This window comes from Protopterus annectens, chromosome 7.part0 (assembly GCF_019279795.1).
Source record: "Protopterus annectens isolate FY-2018-M chromosome 7.part0, PAN1.0, whole genome shotgun sequence".
In the NCBI taxonomy this organism is placed as follows: Eukaryota; Metazoa; Chordata; order Ceratodontiformes; family Protopteridae; genus Protopterus; species Protopterus annectens.
The window spans coordinates 35,307,438-35,333,184 of NC_056739.1; the positions used below are offsets into that span (position 1 = coordinate 35,307,438).

General features: G+C 45.5%; 1 protein-coding gene across 3 annotated transcripts in view; it reads left to right on the forward strand.

Moving 5' to 3' along the window:
* The window catches only part of PSRC1 (proline and serine rich coiled-coil 1), a 909,216-nt gene that overhangs the window by 472,459 nt on the left and 411,010 nt on the right, over positions 1–25,747 (forward strand). For 2 of the 3 annotated variants that reach the window (XM_044076468.1, XM_044076466.1), the window contains exon 5: positions 16,389–16,776. In XM_044076468.1, the coding sequence (XP_043932403.1) occupies positions 16,389–16,776 (388 nt within the window). The remainder of the gene's footprint in view (positions 1–16,388; positions 16,777–25,747) is intronic. The other variant, XM_044076467.1, reaches the window with a different exon arrangement.

Here is a 25,747-nt window from a genome sequence, read left to right on the forward strand (position 1 = left end):
AGCTAGCTGTTCTACGGTTAAGGATGTTCTTCATCTCACATTGCTGCAGTCCTTACTTATGGGTAGTCCGCTGTCCTCGGTCGGCCCGAATACCAAAGTATTAGGCTGACGTCGGTCATGGGCGCCTAGATCTGACATCAGAGCGTCAGAGTATAAAGGCGCATGACCGACGTCATATCCCCAGTCTTTTTTGCCGCATGGTCCGATGCAGAAGCAGAGTTGCAAGTGCCGTTCGGCGTTCTGAAATTTTTCGTTTTCGGAGTTTCAGACCGATACCAAGTTGGGCTAAGTACCCCGTTGGGGAATATTTTGTTTTTCTTGCCTCAGTTACTTACCGGATGTCAGAAAAAGTGAATAATTGTATTTCTTGTGGGAAACAGATACCGCATAGGGATTACCACTCGCTTTGTATTCCTTGTTTGGGACCGGAGCACGTAGTCGGGTGTCGGTTTTGTGCTAGGTTTAATAAGCGCACTATAAAAGCGGAGGTTAGATTGCGCTAGGTTAGTCTTTGGCAAGAGGTGTAATTATAATATGCCGTCGGATGTTCCGGCCTGCTTCTACTAAGAAGCGCAAAGACAAATCTTTAAAGCCTAGGCAGGATGATTCGTCCGTTTGGACGCCGGACCTTTAGAAGCTACAGCTGAACAGGTGGATCCGGCTGAAGTTTCTGTTGAGTCCCAGGGGGAATCTTTGATTTTACAAGATGTGGCCTCTCAGGAGGCAGGCCAGGCTGAAGGGGCCTCTCAGGTTACTATTCTCCCTTCTATGCCTAAGGTGGTTAGGCCTTCTGCTACTGTTTCTAAGGCTCCTTCTAAGGGCAGGTCTGTTTTGCCTTCCTCTGGTGTCAGTTCTGGTTCTTCAGGGTCTGTGCCTAAAAAGCACATGCTTAAAATGGCAGAGGATTTGATTACTTTAATTAGAGGTTCTATGCCCCTCCTGATAAGAGGCCCAGGATGGAGCCAGAGTTGGAAAGTTTGGAGCAGGCCTCAGATGATTCAGAGTCTTCTACTGAGGACATTCAAGATTTCCTCCTTATTCTGATTCTGATGCAGAGGATTCCACTCCTTCTGCTTCTCCTCCAGAGGATTTTTCATTTTCAGAAACTCTGCATTCCATGAGGGAGCATTTTAAGTGGGAGGGACAGGATTACTCTGATTCCGAAAGAGGCTTAGGGAGTTCTTGTTTTACCACAGCATAGACCCTTAGCTATACCTCCGGTTTTGGATGTTGTTTCAGATGTTTTCTCGAAGCTTCCCTTAATCCAGATTCTGTGCCTCCTGCCCCAGTTAAACCGGACAGGTATTACAGGGTGCCTGAGGCTCATAAATATCTGTATAAGAGTCCTAGGGCGGACCCAGAAACTATTAGTCAGGGGCCTAAGGGTGTTAGAGCCTCTGTTGTTAAGAATCCGGTTCCTCTGGATAAGGAAGCTAGAGCTTTGGATAGATGGGGTAAGAAGGTGTATACCTCTTCTACTTTAGCAATGAGAGCTTTGAACTGCCAGTTTCATATGTTGAAGTATCAGAATTTCCTCCTTTCTCAGCTAAGATCTAAAGTGGATGCTTTGGCAGAGGGCATAGAGTGTAAAGATTTGCAGGATTTAGTGCATGTTTCTGAACAGGTGGGTAAGCACTCTTTGCAATGTGGTTTTGATGCTTTACAGGCTTCTTCTAGGGTGGCTGCCACTGGTTCAGTTATTCGTAGGCACGCCTGGCTTAAGGATCAGAATTTGTCTGAGCATGTTAAGTCTAGAATTCTGGATGCCCTTTACAGTCTGAAGTTTTGTTTGGTCCTCCTGTGGAGTCAGTCTTAAAGAAAATGGAAGACAAGGCTAAGTCTATGCAGACTGTTAAAGATTTTTTGCAGGTACAACCTCCAAAGTTTAGTAGAAATTGGCCTACTAAGGGGTGGACGACCTTCTTCTGATTCTCAGTCTAGGGGTAGATCTAGGCGTGGTAGGGGCAGAGCTCAGAGTACCTTCAGGTCGAGACAATGGAGTTCGCCTGCTCAATCTGCTGGTGAGGGCAGGGGCCAGTCCTTTCATAAACAGGCCCAATGACCTGCATTTTCAGCTGCCAGATTCCTCTTGCCTGGCAGCTCCTTTGGGAGGAAAGTTGGCTCTTTTCAAGCAAAATTGGCATTTAGTCACCCAGGACAAATGGGTATTGGACATTATAAACCGAGGTTACAAGTTCTATTTCCATACCATGCCTCCTTTCAAAGGCATGCCAGACGTCCTCCTCGGCAAAGGATAGAGGCTCACAGACAAATTTCTTTACTTCTTCAAATAGGAGCTATACAGCCAGTTCCTCTGTCAGAAGTGGGCCTAGGATTTTATTCTCGCCTGTTTCTAGTTCCAAAGAAAGGAAACACGTGGAGACCAATTTTGGATTTATCTATCCTCAACACTTACCTGGACATTCCAAAGTTCAAGATGCTGACTTTACAACAGCTTTTACCTCTGTTGGGAAAAGATCACTGGATGGTTACTCTGGATCTCAAAGAGGCTTACCTTCATGTTCCTATCAGGCCCAGTTGCAGGAGGTACCTGCGTTTTGGCTGGAAATTTACATTATCAGTTCTCTGCATTGCCCTTTGGCTTATCTACTGCCCAGAGTGTTCACAAAGGTTCTGGCTCCAGTGATAGCATTTTTCAGACTAAGAGGAATACAGATTTATCCTTATTTGGACGACTGTCTGATTATTGCACAAGAAAAGGACGAACTTCTTCATCATCTACAGTATGTGATGGCAGTGTTAAGATGCCTAGGGTATTCTGTGAACGAAACAAAGTCCAGTCTAGTACCCTCTCAGGACATGTGCTTTCTGGGTGTGAGACTGAATACAGCTTCCCAGATGGCTTTTTGACCCCGGACAAACAAAGAAGCCTTTCTCTTTATTTCCAGCAAATGTCTCTACGGTCCAGGCTGACTGCAAGGACAGTCCTTCAAGCCTTGGGGTTCATGGCATCTTGTATTCTGGTGCTTCCCAATGCCAAATTGCATATGAGGAAGCTTCAATGGTATCTCAAAAATGTGTGGACACAGCACTGCCAAGATCTAGACACTGTCATTCAGATAATACCTTGCATTCAGAAGGAGTTTTTGTGGTGGGCTCAGGAATGTCACCTAAACAAGGGACTCTCTGTGACCCGGCCAGAGGCGAGTCAGATTCTAACGACAGATGCCTCGGACAAGGCTTGGGGAGCACACCTCAATGGAAAATGGGTGCAAAACACGTGGCCTGTCAAACTCCAACATTTGCATATCAACTTGAAGGAAATGTTAGCAGTCCAGTTTGCATTGATGGCTTTCAAAGATTTACTTCCTCCAGGGCAGGTGTTGATTCAAACAGACAACACTACTGTCATGTGGTACATCAACAAGCAGGGGAACCCATTCTTACCCTCTTTGCAGGCAAGCGATGATTCTGTGGGAAACTGCTCTCAATCTACACCTCAATCTTCAGGCAAGGTTTCTACCAGGAGCACAGAACTCCTTAGCAGATGTATTGAGCAGACAAATAGTGGATCCTCACGAGTGGAAATTGGATCCTCATGTATTTCAACAGTTGACAGTGTTATGGGGAACTCCAGACATAGATCTGTTCGCTTCTCCACTAAATTACCAGTTGCCAAAGTTTTGCACAAAAATGGTTCATCACACAGCTTGGAAGGTGGACGCTCTATCTTTCAGTTGGAACAATCTGCATGTATATGCCTTTCCACCTCTGCCTCTTCTTCCCAAGGTACTTTTGAAGGCCAGACAAGACAAGCCAACCATGATTTTGATAGCACCGGATTGGCCTCGACAACACTGGTACCCACTACTGAGGAGTTTAGTACGAGAACCTCCATGGCCTCTGCCTTTGATTCCGCACCTTTTGTCACAAGAGGACAGTCACTTCCTCAATGTCAAGATTCAGTCTCTACATCTAACAGCCTGGCATATTCTGTTTTAGACTCTGGAGGGTCTCAGCTTCCACAACAAGTTTTGAATGTTATTTTGGAGGCCAGGAGGCCTAGTACCAGGAAAGTTTACGCTGATAAATGGAGGAGATTTTTTATTTGGAGCAAAGGAAAGGACTTTGATGTCTCCAAACCTGATTTAAGTGTTGCTCTTCAATATCTTACTGAGTTATTGGACAAGGGTTTGTCTTTCTCCTCAAAGGTCCATGCTGCAGCCATTTCTGCTCACTATGATTGTGACCCTCCTTTATTCTCTCATCCTTGGTTTAAGCAATTTCTTAGAGGGGCAAAGAATATAAGACCCCACGTGAGCTCCTACTCCTGCTTGGGATCTCAATTTTGTGTTGGAAAAACTTACTCTACAACCTTTTGAGCCTGCAGCTACTGCCGAGTTAAAGTATTTATCATGGAAAACTGCTTTTTTGTTGGCCATTACCTCTGCAAGAAGGGTTTCTGAATTACAGGCCCTCATGGCAGTGGAGCCTTTCCTGATTTTTCATAAGGATAGGGTATCTTTGCACTAATCCTTCCTTTATGCCTAAAGTGGTTTCTAGTGTGGCCTTAAATCAAACTATTCATTTGCCTACTTTTTATGCAAACCCCCAAAATAAAGGGGAGAAAATTTTGCATACTTTGGATATTCACAGGCAGTTGCGTTATTACTTGAGCAGAACCAAGGAGTTCAGACAGTCTCAGCAATTGTTTGTTTCTTTTGCTTTGGGTTCACGGGGTAAACCTGTTTCAAAACAAACTATTTCTAAATGGATTGGGTTTTGTATTTCTTTCTGTTATTCCCATCATGGTAAGGAGATTCCTGCTGGAATCAGGCCTCATTCCACTAGGGCTACTGCTACTTCTACGGCCTTTTTAAGGGGGGTAGCTACAAAAGACATTTTGGAGGCAGCTACTTGAAGTTCATTGCATACCTTTTCTAAACATTACCACCTTCCTCTTTATTCTAAGTCTAGGGCTGGATTTGCCACTGCAATTTTGCAGGGCATTTTAGCGGCCCCTAATGCTTTATGATTTTTACCATCCTCCCTTTCCCGTTGCTTTGGGATTCTACCCATAAGTAAGGACTGCAGCAATGTGAGATGAAGAACATAGTACAGTTTTGTACCTACCATAAATGTAGATGTTCGAAGATCCACATTGCTGCAGTCCAATTTACCCTTCCTTCTTCCCCTCTGTAGTTTGACTTGGTGCTATGCTTTATGTGATGGTTGTTGTTGGGCATGTTTTTGGGAGGTATTCTGTTTTTGGCTGTGGCCTTTCTGGTTTGGCCTTCTGACATCTGGGGCAAGAAAAGACTGAGGATATGACGTCGGTCATGCGCCTTTATACCCTGACGCTCTGATGTCAGATCTAGGCGCCCATGACCGACGTCAGCCTAATACTTTGGTATTCGGGCCGACCGAGGACAGCGGACTACCCATAAGTAAGGACTGCAGCAATGTGGATCTTCGAACATCTACATTTATGGTAGGTACAAAACTGTACTTTCAGTTAGCAGCTATCTCTCATTATCACGTAGGTACTGAAAATGGGTCCTTTGATTACTACAAAATTGTGCAAAACGTTCCTAAAGGGCACCTTTCTTCTTAGACCTCCAATAAAGGAAGCGGTACCTCCATGGGATTTGACCTTGGTATTACAAGCCCTGACGGCCCCTCCCTTCGAACCGGCATCTTCAGTAGACGTCAAATATTTGTCTTGGAAAACAGCCTTTCTTGTGGCTATTACTTCAGCCAGCAGAGTATCTGAATTGCAAGCTCTTTCTGTGAAACCCCCATACTTAGCCTTTCACAAGGATAGGGTTTACCTCAGGACCAATCCCTCCTTCCTTCTGAAGGTAGTCTCTGAATCTAATATTAACCAATCTATCAATTTGCCGGTCTTCTTTCCTAACTACCAGAACAAAGGGGAGTACAGACTACATTCTTTGGACGTGCACAGACAACTTAGATTTTACATTCATAGGACATCTGGTCATAGACAATCCGACCAGTTGTTTGTCTCCTTTGCCAAATTTAATCTAGGTAAACCAGTCTCGAAAGTTTCCTTATCGAGATGGATTTCACAGTGTATCATTACAACGTATCAAAATTCCGGCAGACCCGCACCTCAAGGAGTTCGTGCCCATTCAACTAGGGCTATGGCTACATCTGCCGCCTTTAAATCCAGGGTTTCCTTGGATGATATCTGTTCAGCAGCCACTTGGGCCTCATCTCATACCTTCATCAATCATTATAAATTGGACGTTACCTCCAGAGGGAGAATTTCTTTTGGCTCCGCAGTGCTCCGGAATATGTTTCCATGAAGGCCGCCCAAGGTTTAGGTAGCTGGGGACTCAGATTAAGAAGTTATGTACTCACCATAACGTTCCATCTAAGTAGGTAAACTTTATTTGTCTGCAACTGTTCCCCCCCCCTCCATCCCCCTGACCTTCAGATGTGTTTCATGTCATATAGTGATGTACCATTTCTGATAATGTAGTTAGTTATCCACTATAGTGCTTGCGGGCAAACTTGATCTGAGGTCAGTCAGGATTGGCAGGGGATTATGGGTAAGGGGAGGAGCTAGGAGCTCGGATCTAAGCTTTGTAAAGTTGCCGGCTCGGATCCGTATCCCACAGGTTGCAGACAAATGAAGTTTACCTACTCAGATGGAACGTTATGGTGAGTACATAACTTCTTAATTCCTGGGTGCCAGCTTGAATACAGTGGCCCAGATGGCTTATCTCACTCCATACAAGCAACGACAGCTGATTCAATATTTCAAATTAATGGCAACAAAGACCGAACTCCCTGCAAGAAAAATTCTGTAGGCCTTGGGATTCATGGCATCTTGCATACTACTAATACCATTTGCAAAACTGCATATGAGGAAATTACAATGGTACCTGAAAAGTGTATGGACTCAGCGCAGCCACAGCTTGGAAACAATGATACCACTCATTCCCTGCCTTCAACAGGAGTTTCTATGGTGGGCACAGGCATGTCACCTCAACAAGGGTCAGCCTTTCACCTTACCCACAGCCAGGCAAACTATGACAACAGATGCATCGGACTATGCCTGGGGAGCACACATGGCAGGGCAGTGCATTCAGGGCAAATGGACTACAGATCAGAGGCATCTACATATCAATCAAAAAGAAATGCTAGCAGTACAGAATGCCCTAACAGCTTTCAAGGACCTTCTACACCCAGGACAACTAATAATAAAGACGGACAATACCACATTAATGTGGTACATAAACAAGTAAGGGGGCACACATTCCTACCCTCTATGCAGGCAAGCAATGACCTTGTGGAACACTGCACTGTCTTACCAGGTTCAATTACAAGCACAATTCCTGCCAGGAAAGAAAAACACATTGGCAGACGACCTAAGCAGAAACATCATGGATCTACACGAATGGAAACTAGATCCACAAGTATTTGTAATGATAGCTCAAAAATGGGGACGCCCAGACATAGATATGTTTGCAAGCCCCCACAACTACCAACTTCAAAAATTTTGCACAAGGACCTTCCATCCACTAGCTTGGAAAGTGGACGCCCTCTCATTCAGTTGGAAAACATTAACAGTGTATGCCTTCCCTCCACTGCCTCTTCTAGCAAAGGTACTGCTGAAAGTCAGATTAGATAGGCCACAAATGATACTCGTTGCACCAGACTGGCCACGCCAGCATTGGTATCCAATTTTAAGGAACATGGCCCACGGCCCACCATGGATTTCGCCACAAATTCCTCACCTGCTCACCCAGCGAGACAATCAGATTCTACACAGCCAGCTCAAGACTTTAAACCTGGCTGCATGGCAAATTACCTAAACAACCAGCCAACACCTTTATCCAAAGCTGTTATGGATGTCATTCTGGAGGCCAGGAGACCCAGCACCAGGAAAACCTATTCAGACAAATGGAAAAGATTTTGTGCCTGGAACCAGGCTAAAGGCCTAAATCTCCTTGATCCAAACATCCCTCAGATTCTACAATATTTAACAGAGATGTTACAAAAGGACTTTCCTTTTCATCTATTAAGATCCACGCCTCAGCAATTTCAGCTCATTACAGCACGGATCCTCCTTTATTTTCACATCCACTCCTAAGACAGTACCTCAGAGGGGCTAAGAACTTAAGACCGCCAAGGAGAGCTCCAACACCTACTTGGGATCTCAACTTTGTTCTGGAAAAGCTTACACTGCCGCCCTTTGAACCAGCTTTTTCTGCTGATTTAAAATTTCTTTCATGGAAAACTGCCCTACTACTAGCAATAACCTTAGCTTGAAGAGTCTCAGAGCTACAGGCACTAATGGCAGTGGAACCTTTCATCATTTTTCATCAAGACAGAGTCTCTCTACGAACTAATCCTTCCTTTATGACAAAAGTTGGTATCCAGTGTGGCCCTAAACCAAACCATTCACTTGCCCACCTTCTTCCCAAATCCCCAGAACAAAGGAGAAAGACTTCTGCACTCTTTGGACATTCACAGGCAATTACGTTACTACTTGGATAAAACTAAGGCTTTCAGAAAAACTGACCAGCTTTTTGTAGCCTATGCTACAGGATCACAAGGAAAAGCTATCTCAAAACAGACCATTTCTAAATGGATAGAGCATTTCATACGTTTCTGCTACACACATCATGGGAAACCAGTACCTGCTAACATTAGGTCCCACTCCACCAGGGCTTACAGCTACATCAGCAGCCTTTCTCGGGGGAGTGCCAACCAAGGATATTCTGGAAGCTGCAACTTGGAGTTCAGTGCACACCTTCACCAAACACTATCACTTACCTCTATACTCTAAGACTAGAGCTGGTTTTTCCACTGCAGTTTTGCAGGGCCTACTAGCTTCTTCTAACCCTGTTTGACTCCACCTCCCATCCTTAGCTTTGGGATTCAACCCAAGTGTGATGACTGCGGCAGGGTAACACGATGAACATAGTACAGATGTAATGTGATCCTATCTCGCCTACATTCTCTACAGATGGGTTCGGAGCCGATCCTCAGCTCCGACTCGGCCGCTATACAATAGAACGCAGTCTCTTATTGGCTGAGTTACCTCGTATCCCAGGATGCACCACTACTGCTTCCCCAGATCTCGTTTGCCGCTTCTGAAGCATAGACGTGGTCTCGGACTTGGCTGAGCTAAGTGCCTTTTAGTGAGAATTTGTTCTGTCTAGTTTTGTGCTAAAACTTACCCAAAAGCTGTTTTAACAGCTACTTGTTGTTGTGTGACTGTGTATTTAAAGTTTTTTGTGGTAAAATTGTGTTTTTTTGTGGTAAGTGATCCCGTTTAAGTTAGAGGGGCCTTGCCCTATCCTAAGCGTTTTAGTTAGAGTCTGGGTTGTCTTTTGTGTAGTTTTTGTAGTTTAGTGTTTTTGAAGTTAGATAGCCATGTCAAAGGAACATAGACCATCAGGTTTTAAAAAATGTTCTAAATGTAATTATAAAATGTCCATTACGGACGACCATTCATTGTGTGTCTACTGTCTGGGCCCGAAGCACCTCCAGGAATCCTGTAGCGTTTGCCACGCTTTTTCCTCTCGCGTCCTTTAAGAGAGGAAAAATAAGTTAATTTTGAAAGGGCTTATTACCCCTTCCTTTGAGGAAGCCCTATCTTCTTCTTCTTCTTCCCCTTCGAGGAAGAAAAAGTCTTCGGCTCCGACCAGCCCGTCAGATCCGGCAGCTAAAAAGTCACGGCAGGCTTCTCCGTCGGCTCCACGGACTTCGGAGCCGAGGGCGGAACGGTCTGCCTCGATGTCTCCAGCCTCGACTCCTCTGGCTTCGTAGTCGAGAGCTCGGGCGTCGAGAGGCGAGTCATCTCCATCGGCTCCACTGCCTTCGGAGCCGATGAAGGTTGCCCGCTCAGACTCTTCCCCTTCTGTGCCGAAGTCCACATCGGCTCCGAGGGAAATTGCAGTGGTAGTGGAATCTCCCTCGGCGCCGATACTTCTCGAACCCATATGGAGCCGGTCCCCCAGTCTTTCGGAGCCGGCGGAGAAGTCGACTCGGTCCCGGTCGGTCTCTTCTCGGTCGTCGAGGATGTCTGATTCGGATTTAGACAGGGTGCTTCAAAGGCTTTTTCAGTCTCCGGTCTTTGCAAAATTGATCTCGGCTCCAGCCCAGTCGGCTCCGGAGCCGATTTCCCATCCTGCTCTCTCTGTTCCTCCTCCAACAGCTTCGGCGCCGTTGGAGTCGGTGTTGGTGGAGCCGGTGGAGGTTGTCGGGTCGGTTCCGACCCTAACTCCAACCCCGCCTTCGGTCGGGTTGCACGCGGACCTCCTCTGTCGGCCCCGGGGGGGATGCTTCGGGACCGATCCTTTCGGTTCCGAGCCTCCCTCTCGGTGCGTCGGCTGCGGGAGTTCCGACTGCTGTTGTGGCCTTGGGGGTTGAACCATCCCAGGACTTTGGGGTCCCGCCTTCAAGGCCATGAGGAGTGCCTTGGCCAAATCCTCTCTGGCCACTTCTACCATCTCACCACCACCTTCCCTTTGCACGGAGACTGGCTCCTTTTCAATCCCCCTGTCTCACGACAGCGGAGCCCTTGGGCCTGAGGTTACCCCCATTGGGGGTTCCCTTCTTCCTGGAGGTCCCTCCGAAACGCTTTCGGAGGAACCTCCGAGGAAGAAACAGTGCAAGAGGAAGCACGTCGACTCCCCTGATGAGTCTCTCACCTCGGATACCGACCTCGATGATGCGGAAGGATCCCCCAAGTCGTCCTCGGATGATGTATCCTTTGCGGACATCTTGTCGATCCTTAAGCAATCCTCCTAATAAGGAGTCTAGGAGCATGGATCGGTACGGGAAGCGTACCCTTTCTTCAGCGACCTTTACATTAAGGTCTCTGAACTACTTGACGCATTTCACGAGAGTGCAGAGGGATCTGGTCAAGGAGCTTTCGGATACCCTCTCCGGTAACTTACCTGAGCAGTTGGCCCAGACGGTTAACTCCCAGTTGGCTACCCTGTCCTCGTTATCCAACTCGTCCATGAGGCTCATTTCTTATGCAGCCGAAGGAGCGAGCAGAGCAGCGGGAACAGGTGTTGCTCTACGGAGACAAGCCTGGCTACGCCTGTGTCACTTTGCGGAGGCCTTTAAGTCTTCCTTTGCCGACGCCCCCTTTGATGGGTCCTCACTGTTTGGACCCAAGGTAAAGGACACTTTGACTCGCTGCAAACAGGAGGGTAAGACTTTAACTGCCGTGGGGCCGGTTTTCCAGTCCCTTCAGTCCTTATCCCAAGACTCGAAGAGGAGGGAAACTGTGGTTCCGTAAGTCTCAAAAGTCTTACTCGTCGCAGCAGAGCGATTCCCTTCTAGAGGCAGAGGAGGGGGAAATTTTTCAGGGAGACGCCGTCCCAGAGGCGGCGGAGGCCCCCGCAACACTGGAGACCGCGAGTCCTTTCGTGGCTCCTCCTCCTTCCAGCATCCCTGAAGGAGTACCCGACTGTGCAGCTCCGGAGCCAGTCGGGGGTCATTTTTCGAGACACCTAAAGGCCTGGGAAAATATCACTCAGGACCAATGGGTGCTCCGAATCATCGCCGGAGGTTACACCATTCCCTTCTCTCAACCCCCCCCACCATCCCAAAGAATCCCGGACCCGCCACCCAGTCAACGGGATCATGCAGCCAGCGAAATATCGAAGCTGCTTCAAAAAGGAGTCATCCAACCTGTCCCCGCAGATCAGGCCGGATCAGGGACTTCCGGGGACTTGAGGCCCATTTTGGATCTCAGCAAGTTAAACCGATTAGTGAAAAAGTCCAAATTCCAGATGGTCACCTTGCAATCCATTCTCCCGCTTTTGGAGAAAGGTGTTTGGATGTGCTCCATAGATCTCAGACGCCTATTATCACATTCTGATAGATCAGGCGTCGAGGAGACACTTGCGCTTCAGCCTAGGAGACAGTCATTTCCAGTTCCGTGCACTGCCCTTTGGTCTCACCACAGCCCCCAGGGTGTTCACCAAATGTTTGGCGGTGGTGACTGCTCACCTGAGAAGTCTAGGATTCCAGGTGTTTCCATACCTAGACGACTGGCTCCTAACTGCCACCTCCAGGCATCTACTCTTGAAAACTCTAGCAGCCACTATCTCTCTAGGCAACTCCTTAGGAATCACCTTCAATTGGACAAAATCTGTATTGCTGCCATCTCAGCGTATTCTGTTTATTGGTGCAGAAATAGACTCAAGGCAGATGCGAGTCTATCTTCCTGCGGAAAGGATAGCAATGCTGCAGTCTCAGGTTCGGGCATTACTCCTCAGACATCGTGCTCCAGCGAGAATGGTCCTGCAGCTGTTGGGTTCCATGTCAGCCACCATTCTTCTGGTCTCCTTGGCAAGGTTGCATATGAGGATACTCCAGTGGCTCCTATCAGTCCAGTGGTCTTATCAAGACCTTCCCCTCAGTCACCACATATTGATCACAGAGACGTGCAAACAGGATCTTCGTTGGTGGCTTCTTTCCTCCAACCTGAATCTAGGGCGACCCTTCGTTCCCCCATTCCCCTCGGCCACGTTGACTACGGACGCCTCCCAGACAGGGTGGGGGGGACATTATCTGGACAGGTCGGTCCAAGGCACGTGGCACACCGAAGAGAGTCTTCTCCACATCAATATCCTGGAAATGAGGGCGGTGCTTTTAACGTTGCAAGCACTGCACGATCACTTCCCCCAGGGTACGATTGCCATTCAGTCCGACAACATGTCAGTAGTCTGGTACTTAAACAAGCAAGGAGGGACCAGGTCTTACCCCCTTTGCAGAGAGGCCATGAAGGTATGGGATTGGGCGATTGCTACCAAACGTTTCCTAGTGGCAACACACATTCCGGTGAGATCCAATGTGATAGCCGACAGACTGAGCAGAACTATTCTCTCCCCTCACGAGTGGTCCTTGAACGACAGAGTGGTAGCACAGATTTTCACGAGATGGGGAGCTCCTTGTTGCGATCTCTTCGCAACTCCCCTCAACGCGAAATGCCAGCAGTTCTTCTCTCTCACCCCAGTTCCGGGGGAGATCCCCAAGGATGCCCTAGTCCAAGTTTGGCCCCCCAGTCTGCTATACGCTTTTCCACCGGTTCCCCTTCTCCCCAAGGTGATTCAGAAGGCGATTCGCTTGGAAAGCAAAATGATTCTAATCGCCCCATACTGGCCTTGTCAAGTCTGGTTCCCCTTTCTTCACAAATATGCATTGGAGGGTCCCTGGTTCCTGGACCAAGTTCCGGACCTCTTGACGCATCAGTCAGGACAGCTCCATCAGTCCCTCCATTCATTGAAGTTAGCAGCTTGGCTACTCCTCTTCCGACCATAGTTAGGAGCCATTCTTTCGACCCTGAAGTCATGCATATTTTGTCCTCGGCCCACAAGACTTCTACTAAAAAGATGTATAGCAATAAATGGAAGAGGTTTGCTGTTTGGGCCCAACTCCGAGGATTAGACCCTATGACAGCCTCGGTGTCAGAGGTTCTGAAGTTTTTAGCTTCCCTGTTCAACCAAGGTTGTTCGGTGTCTACCATCAAAGTTCAATTGGCAGCTATTTCCAATTTTCACGAGAGCGTAGAACCACCTTTAATGAGCAACAAGTTGTGCAAAGCTTTTATTAAAGGAGCTTGGCTTCTACGGCCCCCTATATCTCATCCTGCACCACCGTGGGACCTTAACGTGGTGTTAGGTGCATTAACCTCATCTCCCTTTGAGCCGGCAGCAACCTGTGACTTGAAATTTCTTTCTTGGAAGACTGCTCTTCTAGTTGCTATTACATCAGCCAGGCGGGTTTCAGAACTTCAAGCCTTATGTGTCAAACCACCATATCTGGTATTTCACAAGGATAGAGTATCTCTTAGACCAAACCCATCCTTTATACCAAAGGTTTGTTCTAACTTTTGTTTGCAACAATCACTGGAATTACCGTTTTTTTTCCCTAAGTATACAAACAGAGCTGAGTATACCTTTCACAGCTTAGATGTGCACAGACAATTACGTTTCTATTTGGATAGGACACACCAAGCACGAAAATCAGATCAACTGTTTGTGTCCTTTTCGGACAGTAAATTAGGCAAAGCCGTCACAAAAGTCACTATTGCCAAGTGGATCAGAGACTGTATCAGTCATATTTATCTCATTTCAAATAAGGAGCTTATAGTTCCAGTGAAAGCTCATTCTACCAGGGCTATGGCCACTTCGGCAGCCTTTCATTCCAAGCTCTCTATTAATGACATCTGTGCGGCTGCTACGTGGTCTTCTACACACCTTTATTTCTCACTACAAATTGGATGTGGCATCTAGGGGTCGAGCTTCCTTCGGTTCCACGGTTCTCAGGAGCGTTTTCCAGTGAGCCACCCAGGAATTAGGTGCTAGGGACGCTGTCCCATCTGTAGAGAATGTAGGCGAGATAGGATCACATTACATCTTTTAGTTATGTACTTACCATAACTTTAGATGTATGGGATCCATCTCGCCTACATTCCTAATAACCCACCCTCCTTCCCCCTGCCTCGTAGGCCAGAAGAGACCGGACGATCCGAATTCAACTTCTTCCTCTCTTGAAACACCTGGCAATGTTATAACAATAGTCTATGTCTGTGTGCATGTGTGCAGACAAACAAGATCTGGGGAAGCTGTGGTGCATCCTGGGATACGAGGTAACTCAGCCAATAAGAGACTGCGTTCTATTGTATAGCGGCCGAGTCGGAGCCGAGGATCGGCTCCGAACCCATCTGTAGAGAATGTAGGCGAGATGGATCCCATACATCTAAAGTTATGGTAAGTACATAACTAAAAGTTTTGTACCTACCATAAATGTAGATGTTCGAGTGTTCACCCTCCTGCAGTCCAGGTTACCCTCCCTCCATCCCCTCTGAACTAGCTGAACTTATCTCTACCACTCTATCCTATACAACCTCTGTGGTGTATTTGCTTGTGCCTAAGGGCTTTGTTTTATTTTTATATAGCTATATGTATATATATATAATATTTTTTTTTTTTTTTGCCTACCTATTTGGGGGCACCTGACATCTGGGGCAAGAAAAACTGAAGAAAATGGCGTTGGATGCCTCTTATATACCCCTGGCGCACTGACGTCAGGGAAGAAGCGACAGCAACCGACGCCAGACCAAGACTTTGGAATTCGAGCCGACTGCGGGACCGCCTGACGGCAGGATAACCCCAAGTGTGATGACTGCAGCAGGGTGAACACTCGAACATCTACATTTATGGTAGGTACAAAACTGTTCTTTCTAGGTCCTGTACTTCAGGAAAAACAGATTCAGATTCCAGTGAATGGGTAGGAAAGTCATGACATTACCAGATAATAAATATGCAAAAAGGCAGCGTATATGGACCCCCCACCAATCAGAAGGTAAGGAGAGGTCTGACTACGGCTTAGACCTTCAGGAAAAGGCTTTAGGAGAAACGGCTGCATCTGTTAACACTCACTGAAAATGCAGGAACTTGTACTTTTGGAGAAGTGGTACTGAAAAGGAGATGCTAATATTTTTTTTTCCCTTGGTCAGAGTGACATCTGACAAGAATATTCTAGTATGGCTGATGGTAGAGAGAGCTAGTTTGGAGATAAAATAGGCTGAAACTAGTACATGGAGCTGATACTGTAAGAAGGTAATAGTTTTCATTTACAAATACATTTCTGCCAGCAACCAAATATAATGGATTACAGTATCCCCTTTAGAGATTGTCCCACTGTCTGTTGCATATTGTAGCAGGTGCCCTCACATGAATTATTTTTAATCTGAGCTTGGACATAAAAAATGCATTATAATCTGTTTTAGTGTAATTTTTTATGATTTTTTTTTTAAATATAACTACAGTGCTGTGGTGTTAAGTTTCTATGTATGCATGCATGTGCCCTATTGTAAGAACATCATAGCAGAAAGGCACGAGTATAGTGTTTTGAAGGTGAAAGCTTGACTTTTAAACTTGTTCTCAGATGAGTTCCATTTATAAACCTACAACCACTGTTACTAGTCTTACAATTGGCCTTCATTTCAAGAGGCAAAATTTATTTCTGTATAAATGCCCAATGCTGTGCTCAAAATTAGGTGACTGAGCCTTATTCATTTCAGTAGGTATGCACCCTGCACTGCCACCTGTTGCATAATTACAGTGGTGATCACAGGACAGTGTACTGGTAGGAGAACGTTTCTAAAATGTCACGACATGAACTTCTTAAGTGAACCTCACAGAGCTTACAGCAGTTTGTTTTGCTTTTTTGCAAATATCTAGATAGAGTACACGAAATGTCACCCTGTTTTATCTGACATTATCTACCTCTCATAAGCAGTCTCTCTCTAATATCATGGCAATTAAATTATCTGTTTATTAAGTTTTGTTTTGCAGTGTTTTTTTATACAGATTGCAAAATTATTTTTCAAATATTTATTTCTATGTTGTTCTTGTTAACAGTCCCGGACTCCAAATAATAAGCCATTGTCAACTCCACTTGGCAGAAAAGAAACTACACCTACAGTGGTATCCCCAAATAATAAGCCATTGTCAACTCCACTTGGCAGAAAAGAAACTACACCTACAGTGGTATCTCCAAATTATAAGCCATTGTCAACTCCACTTGGCAGAAAAGAAACTACACCTACAGTGGTATCTCCAAATAATAAGCCATTGTCAACTCCACTTGGCAGAAAAGAAACTACACCTACAGTGGTATCTCCAAATAATAAGCCATTGTCAACTCCACTTGGCAGAAAAGAAACTACACCTACAGTGGTATCTTCAAAATCTCCAAGTACTAGACAGCAGTCCTGTTCATCTGTGGCAGCAGCCGGATGTCCGGCAGGTACAGGTAAACCTTAAATACAGTAATGTCCAGCAGATGCAGATAAACCTTAAATACAGTAATGTCCAGCAGATGCAGGTAAACCTTAACTACAGTAATGTCCAGCAGATGCAGGTAAACCTTAACTACAGTAAATGCACATAGTGGGTGGTGGGTAGAAGGCAATCAGGCTTTGAAAGGGTTAATGCCATAGATGAGGGAGGTTTGTGACATAGCATTTTTTGGTTGTGTATGACTCAGATCGGTGACTCTAAATTATCCACAGATGTCTGCGTGTACGTATGGTGTATGTAATAAGGAAGAAAGGTCGGAAAATGTACTTCCGTTTCCTACTTGCATAGGAATGTAACTGGAGAGCATTAAATGGATAGATGGTGTGAGAACTTCTGATTGGCTGTTCAAGTAAGAGGAGTGTCTTGAGTCAGCATGTAAGATACAGCAGTTTTGGAATGGAGGGAGAGTGGGTGTAGAAGGTTGGAGGGAAGTATAGTGATGTTCATCGTGCATACAGCTGCAGTCATAACAGATGGGTTCTCCTGCCGTCAGGCGGGTCCTCGGTCAGCCGAATTCCAAAGTCTAGGTCCGGCGTCGGTTGTCGTCGCCTCTTCCCTGACGTCAGTGCGACAGGGGTATAAAAGAACCAGCCGACGCCATTTTCTTCAGTCTTTCTTGCCGCGCGGTGCCCGAAGCAGAAGCAGTTCACAAGTGCCAGTCGGCCAGCTCCTGAGATTACGAAAAATTTGGAACCGAAGTCTTCTTAAAAGCTAAGTACCCGTTAGAAACTTTTCTTGCCTCAGACCGATGTCAGACAAAGTTAATAATTGTATTTCTTGTGGGAAGCAAATACCGCATAAGGATTTCCATTCCCTCTGTATACCTTGTTTAGGCCCAGACCACGATGTCTCGGTCTGTCGCTTTTGTGCTACATTCAACAAACGCACTATTAAGCGTCGGGCGGAGTTCGCCCAGCATTATTTTGGGAAAGCATTTAACTATACTATGTCGACGGATACTCCGACTCCGGTTTTGTCTAAAAAGCGCAAAGACAAGGACCGACACTCGAGGTCCGCGGCCTCTACCGACACCACGCCTAAGCCGACTACACGTGGTCCGGTTCTCAGCGAGGCGCCTACGCAGCCCCTGATTACCGGCGACACATCTTTGGCGGTGTCTCCTGTATCCGAGGTCGCAGGCTCCTCGGCCCACACCCTGACTACAGATACGAAGCCACGCTTGGCGTTGAAACACAGAATGTGGACAGGTCCACCTCCACTCAAGGTGTCTTCAGACCTTCCTCTTCTTTCTCCATCAAGGCTTTCACCAAGTCCAAAGCTACCATGCACCCTAAGAGACCAGCTACACAGGGCCCATCTCCAGGCCCCATGCCTAAGAAACAGATGCTTAAAATGGCTGAGGATTTAATTACTCTAATCAGAGGTTCTCAGCCACCTCCGGACAAAAGACCCAGAGTGGAGGAAGATTCCCCCTCCTCTGATCAGGGCTCCATTATTTCAGAGCACTCTGATTATCAGGAACAGTCTTACTCCCCTTTTGAAGACTCTGATGCAGAGGAATCTATCCCTTCTGTATCCCCCCCTGAGGATTACTCATTTGGTGAAACTCTGCATACTTTAAGGGAACACTTCCACTGGGAAGGCCATGATTATTCAGATTCCAAGAAAAGGCTCAGGGAATTTCTTTTGTTACCCCAGCACAGGCCTCTGGCTATACCTCCTGTCCTGGACATCCTAGATGATGTTTACTCGGAGGCCTGCCTTAACCCGGATTCTCTTCCTCCAGCTCCAGTTAAGCCCGACAGGTACTACAGGGTTCCTGACTCACACCAATTTCTATACAAAAGCCATGCGGCTGACCTAGAAACCATCTCACAGGGGCCCAAGGGAGTTAAGGCCTCCATTGCCAAAAACCCATTGCCTTCCGAGAGATTCCAGATCCTTAGAAAGGTGGGGAAAAAGGTATATACCTCGGCTACCTTATCCATGAGGGCCTTAAACTGTCAGTTTCATATGCTAAAATACCAACAGTTTCTGTTATCTCAATTGAAAAGTAAAATGTCACAACCTGAACAACCAGACATGAAGGAGTTGCAGGATTTGATGCATAGTGCAGAACAAGTGGGTAAACATACCTTACAATGTGGTTTTGATGCTCTAGAGGCCTCATGTAGAGTTGCTGTTACAGGCTCAGTCATACGTAGGCATGCCTGGCTCAAGGAACATGCCTTGCCTGATCATGTCAAAGCTAAATTACTAGACGCCCCTCTTCAAAAGGATGTACTATTTGGGGCAAATGCTGAGGAAGTATTACGGAAAATGGAGGAAAAGGCTAAATCAATGCAAACTGTGAAAGAATTTCTGCAGGTCCAACCCCCACGTTTTAGTAGAAATTGGCCTACCAAAAACTGGTCCTTTCCTGCCACAGACAGACCCCAAAGAGGCAGATACAGGCGCCCGAGGGGCAGAGGACAAACACAAGGCTCGTACAGAGGCAGACAATGGCAAGCTCCTACACAAAGAGGTGGTGAGGACAACTCGCAATCTTTCAGAAAGCAAAACCAATGACTTTCCCCTTTGCATGCCAACCAGGTCTCAAATGGCAACCCCCTTAGGAGGAAAGCTGCACTATTCTCAAAAAATTGGCATATTGTCACAAAGGACAAATGGATCCTGGACATTATAAACAGAGGCTACAAATTCCATTTTAATACCCTTCCAAAAATGAAAGGCATGCCAAACCTGCCACACAATCAAAGGGCAGAGGCACAAAAGCAAATTTCAGGTCTTATAAACATGAAAGCTATTCAAGAGGTACCTATACACGAACAAGGTCAAGGTTTTTATTCCAGGCTATTTCTGGTGCCAAGGAAGGGAAAAGTTTGGAGACCAATTTTGGATCTTTCCATCCTAAACACATTCCTACTCGTACCAAAATTCAAGATGCTCACTCTACAGCAACTTCTTCCCATGCTGGGCAAGGAGTCTTGGCTGGTAACATTGGACCTCAAGGAGACATACCTGCATGTCCCAATCAGACAAAATTGCAGAAGATACCCGATTTCTTGCAGGTTCAGCCCATTATCAATTCTCTGCATTGCCCTTTGGTTTATCTACTGCGCCCAGAGTATTCACGAAATGCCTGGCATCAGTAATTGCCTACTGCAGACTTCAAGGGATACAAATATACCCTTATCTGGACGACTTCCTGATCCAAGCGGACAGCAAGCACATTCTTCTGAAACATCTGGCTTATGTAATAATATTATTAAACTCTCTAGGATACACAGTCAACAAAGAGAAATCAAGACTAATACCCTCTCGGAAGATAATTTTCCTGGGTGCCAATTTGGACACAAACACCCAGATGGCCTACCTCACGCCAGAGAAGCAGGGGCAACTAATTCAATACTTCAGAACACTGGCAAATTGCACCAGGCTGACTGCAAGGAAAATCCTGCAGGCTCTGGGATTCATGGCATCTTGCATCTTACTAATCCCATGTGCAAAGTTGCATATGAGCAAACTACAATGGTACCTAAAAAACATATGGTCTCAACACAGCCACAGTTTGGAAACAATAATACCATTAATTCCATGTCTGCAATAGGAATTTCTGTGGTGGGCTCAAGCATGCCAAACAAACACAGGCCTTCCATTCAGCAAGCCTCAAGCAAATCAAGTCATCACAACAGACGCCTCGGATTACGCCTGGGGGGCGCACATGACAGACCAGTGCATTCAGGGCAAATGGACCCAAAAAGAAAAGCACCTTCACATCAATCAAAAAGAAATGCTAGCAGTAATAAATGCTATTATAGCTTTCAAGGATCTTCTACAACCAGGTCAACTATTGATAAGAACGGACAACACCACAGTTATGTGGTACATAAACAGGGAGGAACACATTCTTATCCCCTATGCAGACTGGCCATGTCACTTTGGAACATGGCCATGGACTTACAAATGAACTACAAGCACAGTACTTGCCAGGCAAGGAAAACACGCTGGCAGACAACCTAAGCAGGAATATGACATATCCACACGAATGGAAGTTGCATCCAAAAGTTTTTACAGAAATAATCCAAGAATGGGGAAGGCCAGACATAGATCTCTTTGCCTCTCACAAAAATCATCAATTGACAAAATTCTGCTCAAGGATCTTCCATCCAAAGGCCTGGAGAGTGGACGCTCTCTCTTTCATTTGGACATCAATGACAGTTTATGCCTTCCCACCTCTTCCTCTGCTGCCCAAAGTCCTATTAAAGACCAGAGCAGACAGACCAAAGATGATCCTCATCGCTCCGGACTGGCCAAGGCAACACTGGTACCCACTCCTGAGGAGCCTGACGCATTCCCCACCATGGACCCTGCCTCTAATGCCTCTTCTTCTGACTCAGCACAGCTTCAAAACTCTTCACAGTCAGCTGAAAACACTCAATCTAGCCGCATGGAAGATTCCCTAGCATCGCAGCAGGCCCTGCTGTCCAAGGAGGTGCAGGATGTCATTTTGGAGGCCAGAAGGCCATCAACTAGAAAAGCTTACTCTGCAAAATGGAAACGTTTTTGTGTTTGGAATGAGAAAAAGGGCCAGTGCCCTGGAAAACTGAATTTACCTCAAATACTACAATATTTGGCTGAACTGCTAAGCAGTGGACTTTCGTTCTCCTCCATCAAAATCCATGCCTCAGCCTTTTCTGCAGAATACAACACTGATCCACCTTTATTCTCTCACCCTCTATTAAGACAGTTCCTCAGAGGGACTAAGAATTTAAGACCTCCAAGAAAACAACCAATACCTGCTTGGGATCTTAATTTCATTCTGGAAAAACTGACTTTACCTCCTTTTGAGCCAGCTGCCTCATCAGATTTACAATATTTGTCTTGGAAAACAGCTTTCCTTCTGGCTATCACTTCAGCTCGTAGAGTTTCAGAACTACAGGCTCTTATGGCTGTCCAGCCTTTTATCATCTTCCATCAGGACAGAGTTTCATTACGTACCAACCCGTCCTTTATGCCTAAAGTGGTATCCAGGGTAGCTTTAAATCAGGCCATACATTTGCCTACTTTTTATTCTAATCCTCAAAACAAAGGGGAGAGATTACTGCATTCCTTGGACATCCACAGACAACTGCGTTATTATCTGGACAGAACAAAACCTTTCAGAAAATCAGAATAGCTTTTTGTGGCCTATGCGGTAGGAGCTCAAGGAAAGTCAATATCCAAACAGACAATCTCAAAATGGATAGCCCACTGCATACGCTTTTGCTATTCCTTTCATGGCAAAACTGTACCTACAGGCATTGGAACTCATTCTACCAGGGCCACAGCCACCTCTGCAGCCTTCCTCAGAGGAGTTCCTACCAAGGATATTTTAGAAGCAGCCACTTGGAGTTCTGTACATACCTTCTCCAAGCACTACAACCTACCATTATACTCCAAATCTAGAGCAGGCTTTGCCACTGCAGTCTTGCAGGGCATTTTGGCTCCTCCTAGCTCCACCTAGTGCCTACCACCCCTTTCTTAGCTTTGGGACTCTACCCATCTGTTATGACTGCAGCTGTATGCACGATGAACATAGTACAGTTTTGTACCTACCATAAATGTAGGTGTTCGAGTGCTAATACAGCTGCAGTCCAGGTTTCCCTCCCTCCTTCCCCTCTAGGGGTCTTTTATGGTGTATTTGCTTGCAACTACTGGTCTTTGATTATATTGCATTGCATTATTACATAATTTTATGTATTGCCTTCCTTCTGGGGACACCTGACATCTGGGGCAAGAAAAACTGAAGAAAATGGCGTCGGCTGGTTCTTTTATACCCCTGTCACACTGACGTCAGGGAAGAGGCGACGACAACTGACGCCGGACCTAGACTTTGGAATTCGGCCGACCGAGGACCCGCCTGACGGCAGGAGAACCCATCTGTTATGACTGCAGCTGTATTAGCACTCGAACATCTACATTTATGGTAGGTACAAAACTGTACTTTCTGTGTTTTGGAGAAGGAAGGTCGTCAGGCCATAGTCTAATGCCCGTAGTGGGGGTGGCCAGGATACATTCAGTTTTAAAAGCGTTAACACCATATATGAGCTTAACTTATAGCATGATGTTTTATGATTGGCAGTTAGTTGATATTTTGTGGTTAGTGTTCCAAGTAGTATCAGAGATACCATCTTTGGGAGGGAGGAAGGGTGGTTGTAGCAGTTGGGAGGGAAAAACAACTCGTGCTTGGACACTCTTTTACGGTCCATCTTGAATGGTACTGAGCATGTGCGGTGACAAGGACAGTCAGGTTGTGTGTGATACATTATCTGTGAAAATGTTGCAATGGAAATGTCTACACATAAGTGGGTGTCTGTCCTAGAGGAGTTCAAACGTCTCAGTAAGACAAGTTGTTTAAGTGGGAGATGAAAAGCTTTTGGTTCAGTTAAGTATGATGATGATAGAATGTTTCTTGCATCGTATACTTTCTGCACAAGTATTTCTAGAGAGAGCTGTCAGGTGATGTTTGGTGCTGTACTCTGCTCCAAAAGATCTTGGTACCGTGTGGTGGCATTATGTCCATATTTTACTTGGGGGGGGTAGTCTAAAGATTAAATTCAGAAATACTCCACCAGATCTGTGTCTCAGAGGGATGAAATTCTGACTGAAACCCAAGTGACGCAGTATCTCTTGTGACCTAGGCAGTGGCGGAGTCACAGGAGGAGGGTGGGACTGGAGGAGAGGAATGGTAGGTTAGTCTGCTGCAGTACTGCCACCCAGTGGCAATGGGCTGTCATGACCGTGTCCACTAACAAGCCTGTGGAAATGCACATCGTATCCAGAAACTGTGTGTAATGTAGAATGGCAAGAAGTTGCTGTGCAGACAGCGGTAGTACCACCAGCAAAAACTTTTAATAGCTGCCTACGCGATGGGATGGCCACTGAAAAGGAGGTTTCATGGTTCGCATGTACAGGGAGAAAGCAAAATCCAGACAGGGAGTTAAGAGGATTAACAACCTTTGTACAGCAGTAGCTTTTGAGATGGTATGCATAGCTAGCAGTTAATGGAACTTGCAGATAGGGTGCATCACAACAACATGTTTATAAACAGAAGCTGCTGTCTGTAGTATAACAGTTTCCACAGATGTTTACAACATATTCTAGTTAATCACAAATGCACATGGAGGAAATGCTGATGCGTCTCATACCGTGTGTGCAAATGGTGCTTTTAGAGCATTTCCAAGCAGCTTAAATGCATGTTACTCAAAATTCCTTAGTAAACCAGACATGCTGATGTTGTGTTTTTTGATATATTCGGTTACAAGTACCAACTTAAACAGCTCCTCAAGAAGGAAGAGGAAGGCTTTTTATTTCTCTTTTTGGACTCAGTCTTCCTGTGATCACCAAGGCGCATTTTCATTCTGCGCTATTAAACCACCCCATATGTTTATGTAATGTTCACATTACATGAAAACACATTGAATAAATGTACACATTCACAATATTGTGTTGAAATGGAATATATTACATACAAGAATCTGGAGTGGAAACGGATGTAAATGTGGATGTGCACAAATATACATAGTATGCACCTGTATCAGAGTGGGAGTTAGACGAGATATTCGGATTGCACTAAGTTAACCTACTCCTCAGGGGGTCGAGCAGCAAGTTAGAAGCGTAATAACACTGGCTGCGGGCATTAATGCCATGAAGTGTTCCTGTTAGTGTAAACAGTAGTAGTTACGTGAGACGTGCATTTGGAATTGAGTCTTCACTGTTTATTACTAAGGCCTACATTTATTTTTATTGTTATTTATGGCAGAGGGCTGAAAGACATGTGAGAAAGATCTTTACTACTAAGGCCCAAATTTATTTATTTTTCTTTGTTTTTATTGTTCATTTTGGGGGAGGATCGAAACAGGTGTTAGACTGAGAGGGTTATTTGAGTCAGAGTTAATAAGAGCATAGCCAGGAGTCCTTGAGATGATAATCCAAAGAGATCTCTCCTTTTGTAGGATGTGTACCAACCTCTCCCTCCAAACTGGGTGAGCCAACATTGTCTGCTTACTGCCATCCCTTTCCATCAGGCCCACCTGCTGCCCAGTCTGGTAATCAGCCCCAGTACAGCTGGATTATATCCCAAAGATTTATCCGTTGGCACTGAGCTGGCCCTGAAGGTATGACTGCTGCAGGTAGCAAGTCTAAACTTGAGTGTAATGTAATACTGCTTAGCATGTAATCCCTGCTTCATTACTCTGTGAATACTAAGACAGTAATACCATTCATAACGCACCCAATTCACTAGCCTTTATTAATGCACAAGGACTGTTTAGTTTAGTAATCCCTATGTACATTTTAAAGCATTACTGTATTGTCAAATGGCTCTATTCTGTAGAGAAATCTCTAAACTACATAAACAGCAAGTTGAATGCAGTGCCTTCCAAGTTCAGGGATGTGGTAATGTTCATTTTATAGATGAATAGTATGTTTTGTAAGTGCTGTGTTTCTTGTGTTGCAGTTCAGGGGATGCATTTTCCTGTATTAAAACACTACACTATTGAATTGTTGCATCATATTGGAAAATTTCATGACAGAACTTTAGAAAGCAGGCTTTCAGAAATGGAGCACTTTAGTAAAAGTTTTGACTAAATGACTGAGATTTCTCCCTTTGCTGTTCTTTTTTTTATAAGACAGGAAGAAAGGTTGCAAATGGGTATACTGGACTGGATTAGATGTAATGGCAATAATTTCAGTTCCATATGCTGGGGCAGCAGTAAAACAAAAGGTCAAAACCAGATATACATTTAGGGTATTGTGCTGCAAACATGTGCTAAATAAATATTATTTTTGTTAGAGACACAATGTGTAGCCCATCCCCCCACAAAGGGGAGTTGCATCATCATAATATGACTTGGAGTGATAAGAGAGAATCACAGTGCTGTGCGAAGCTTTTCCGTCAAACTTAGGGACACTGA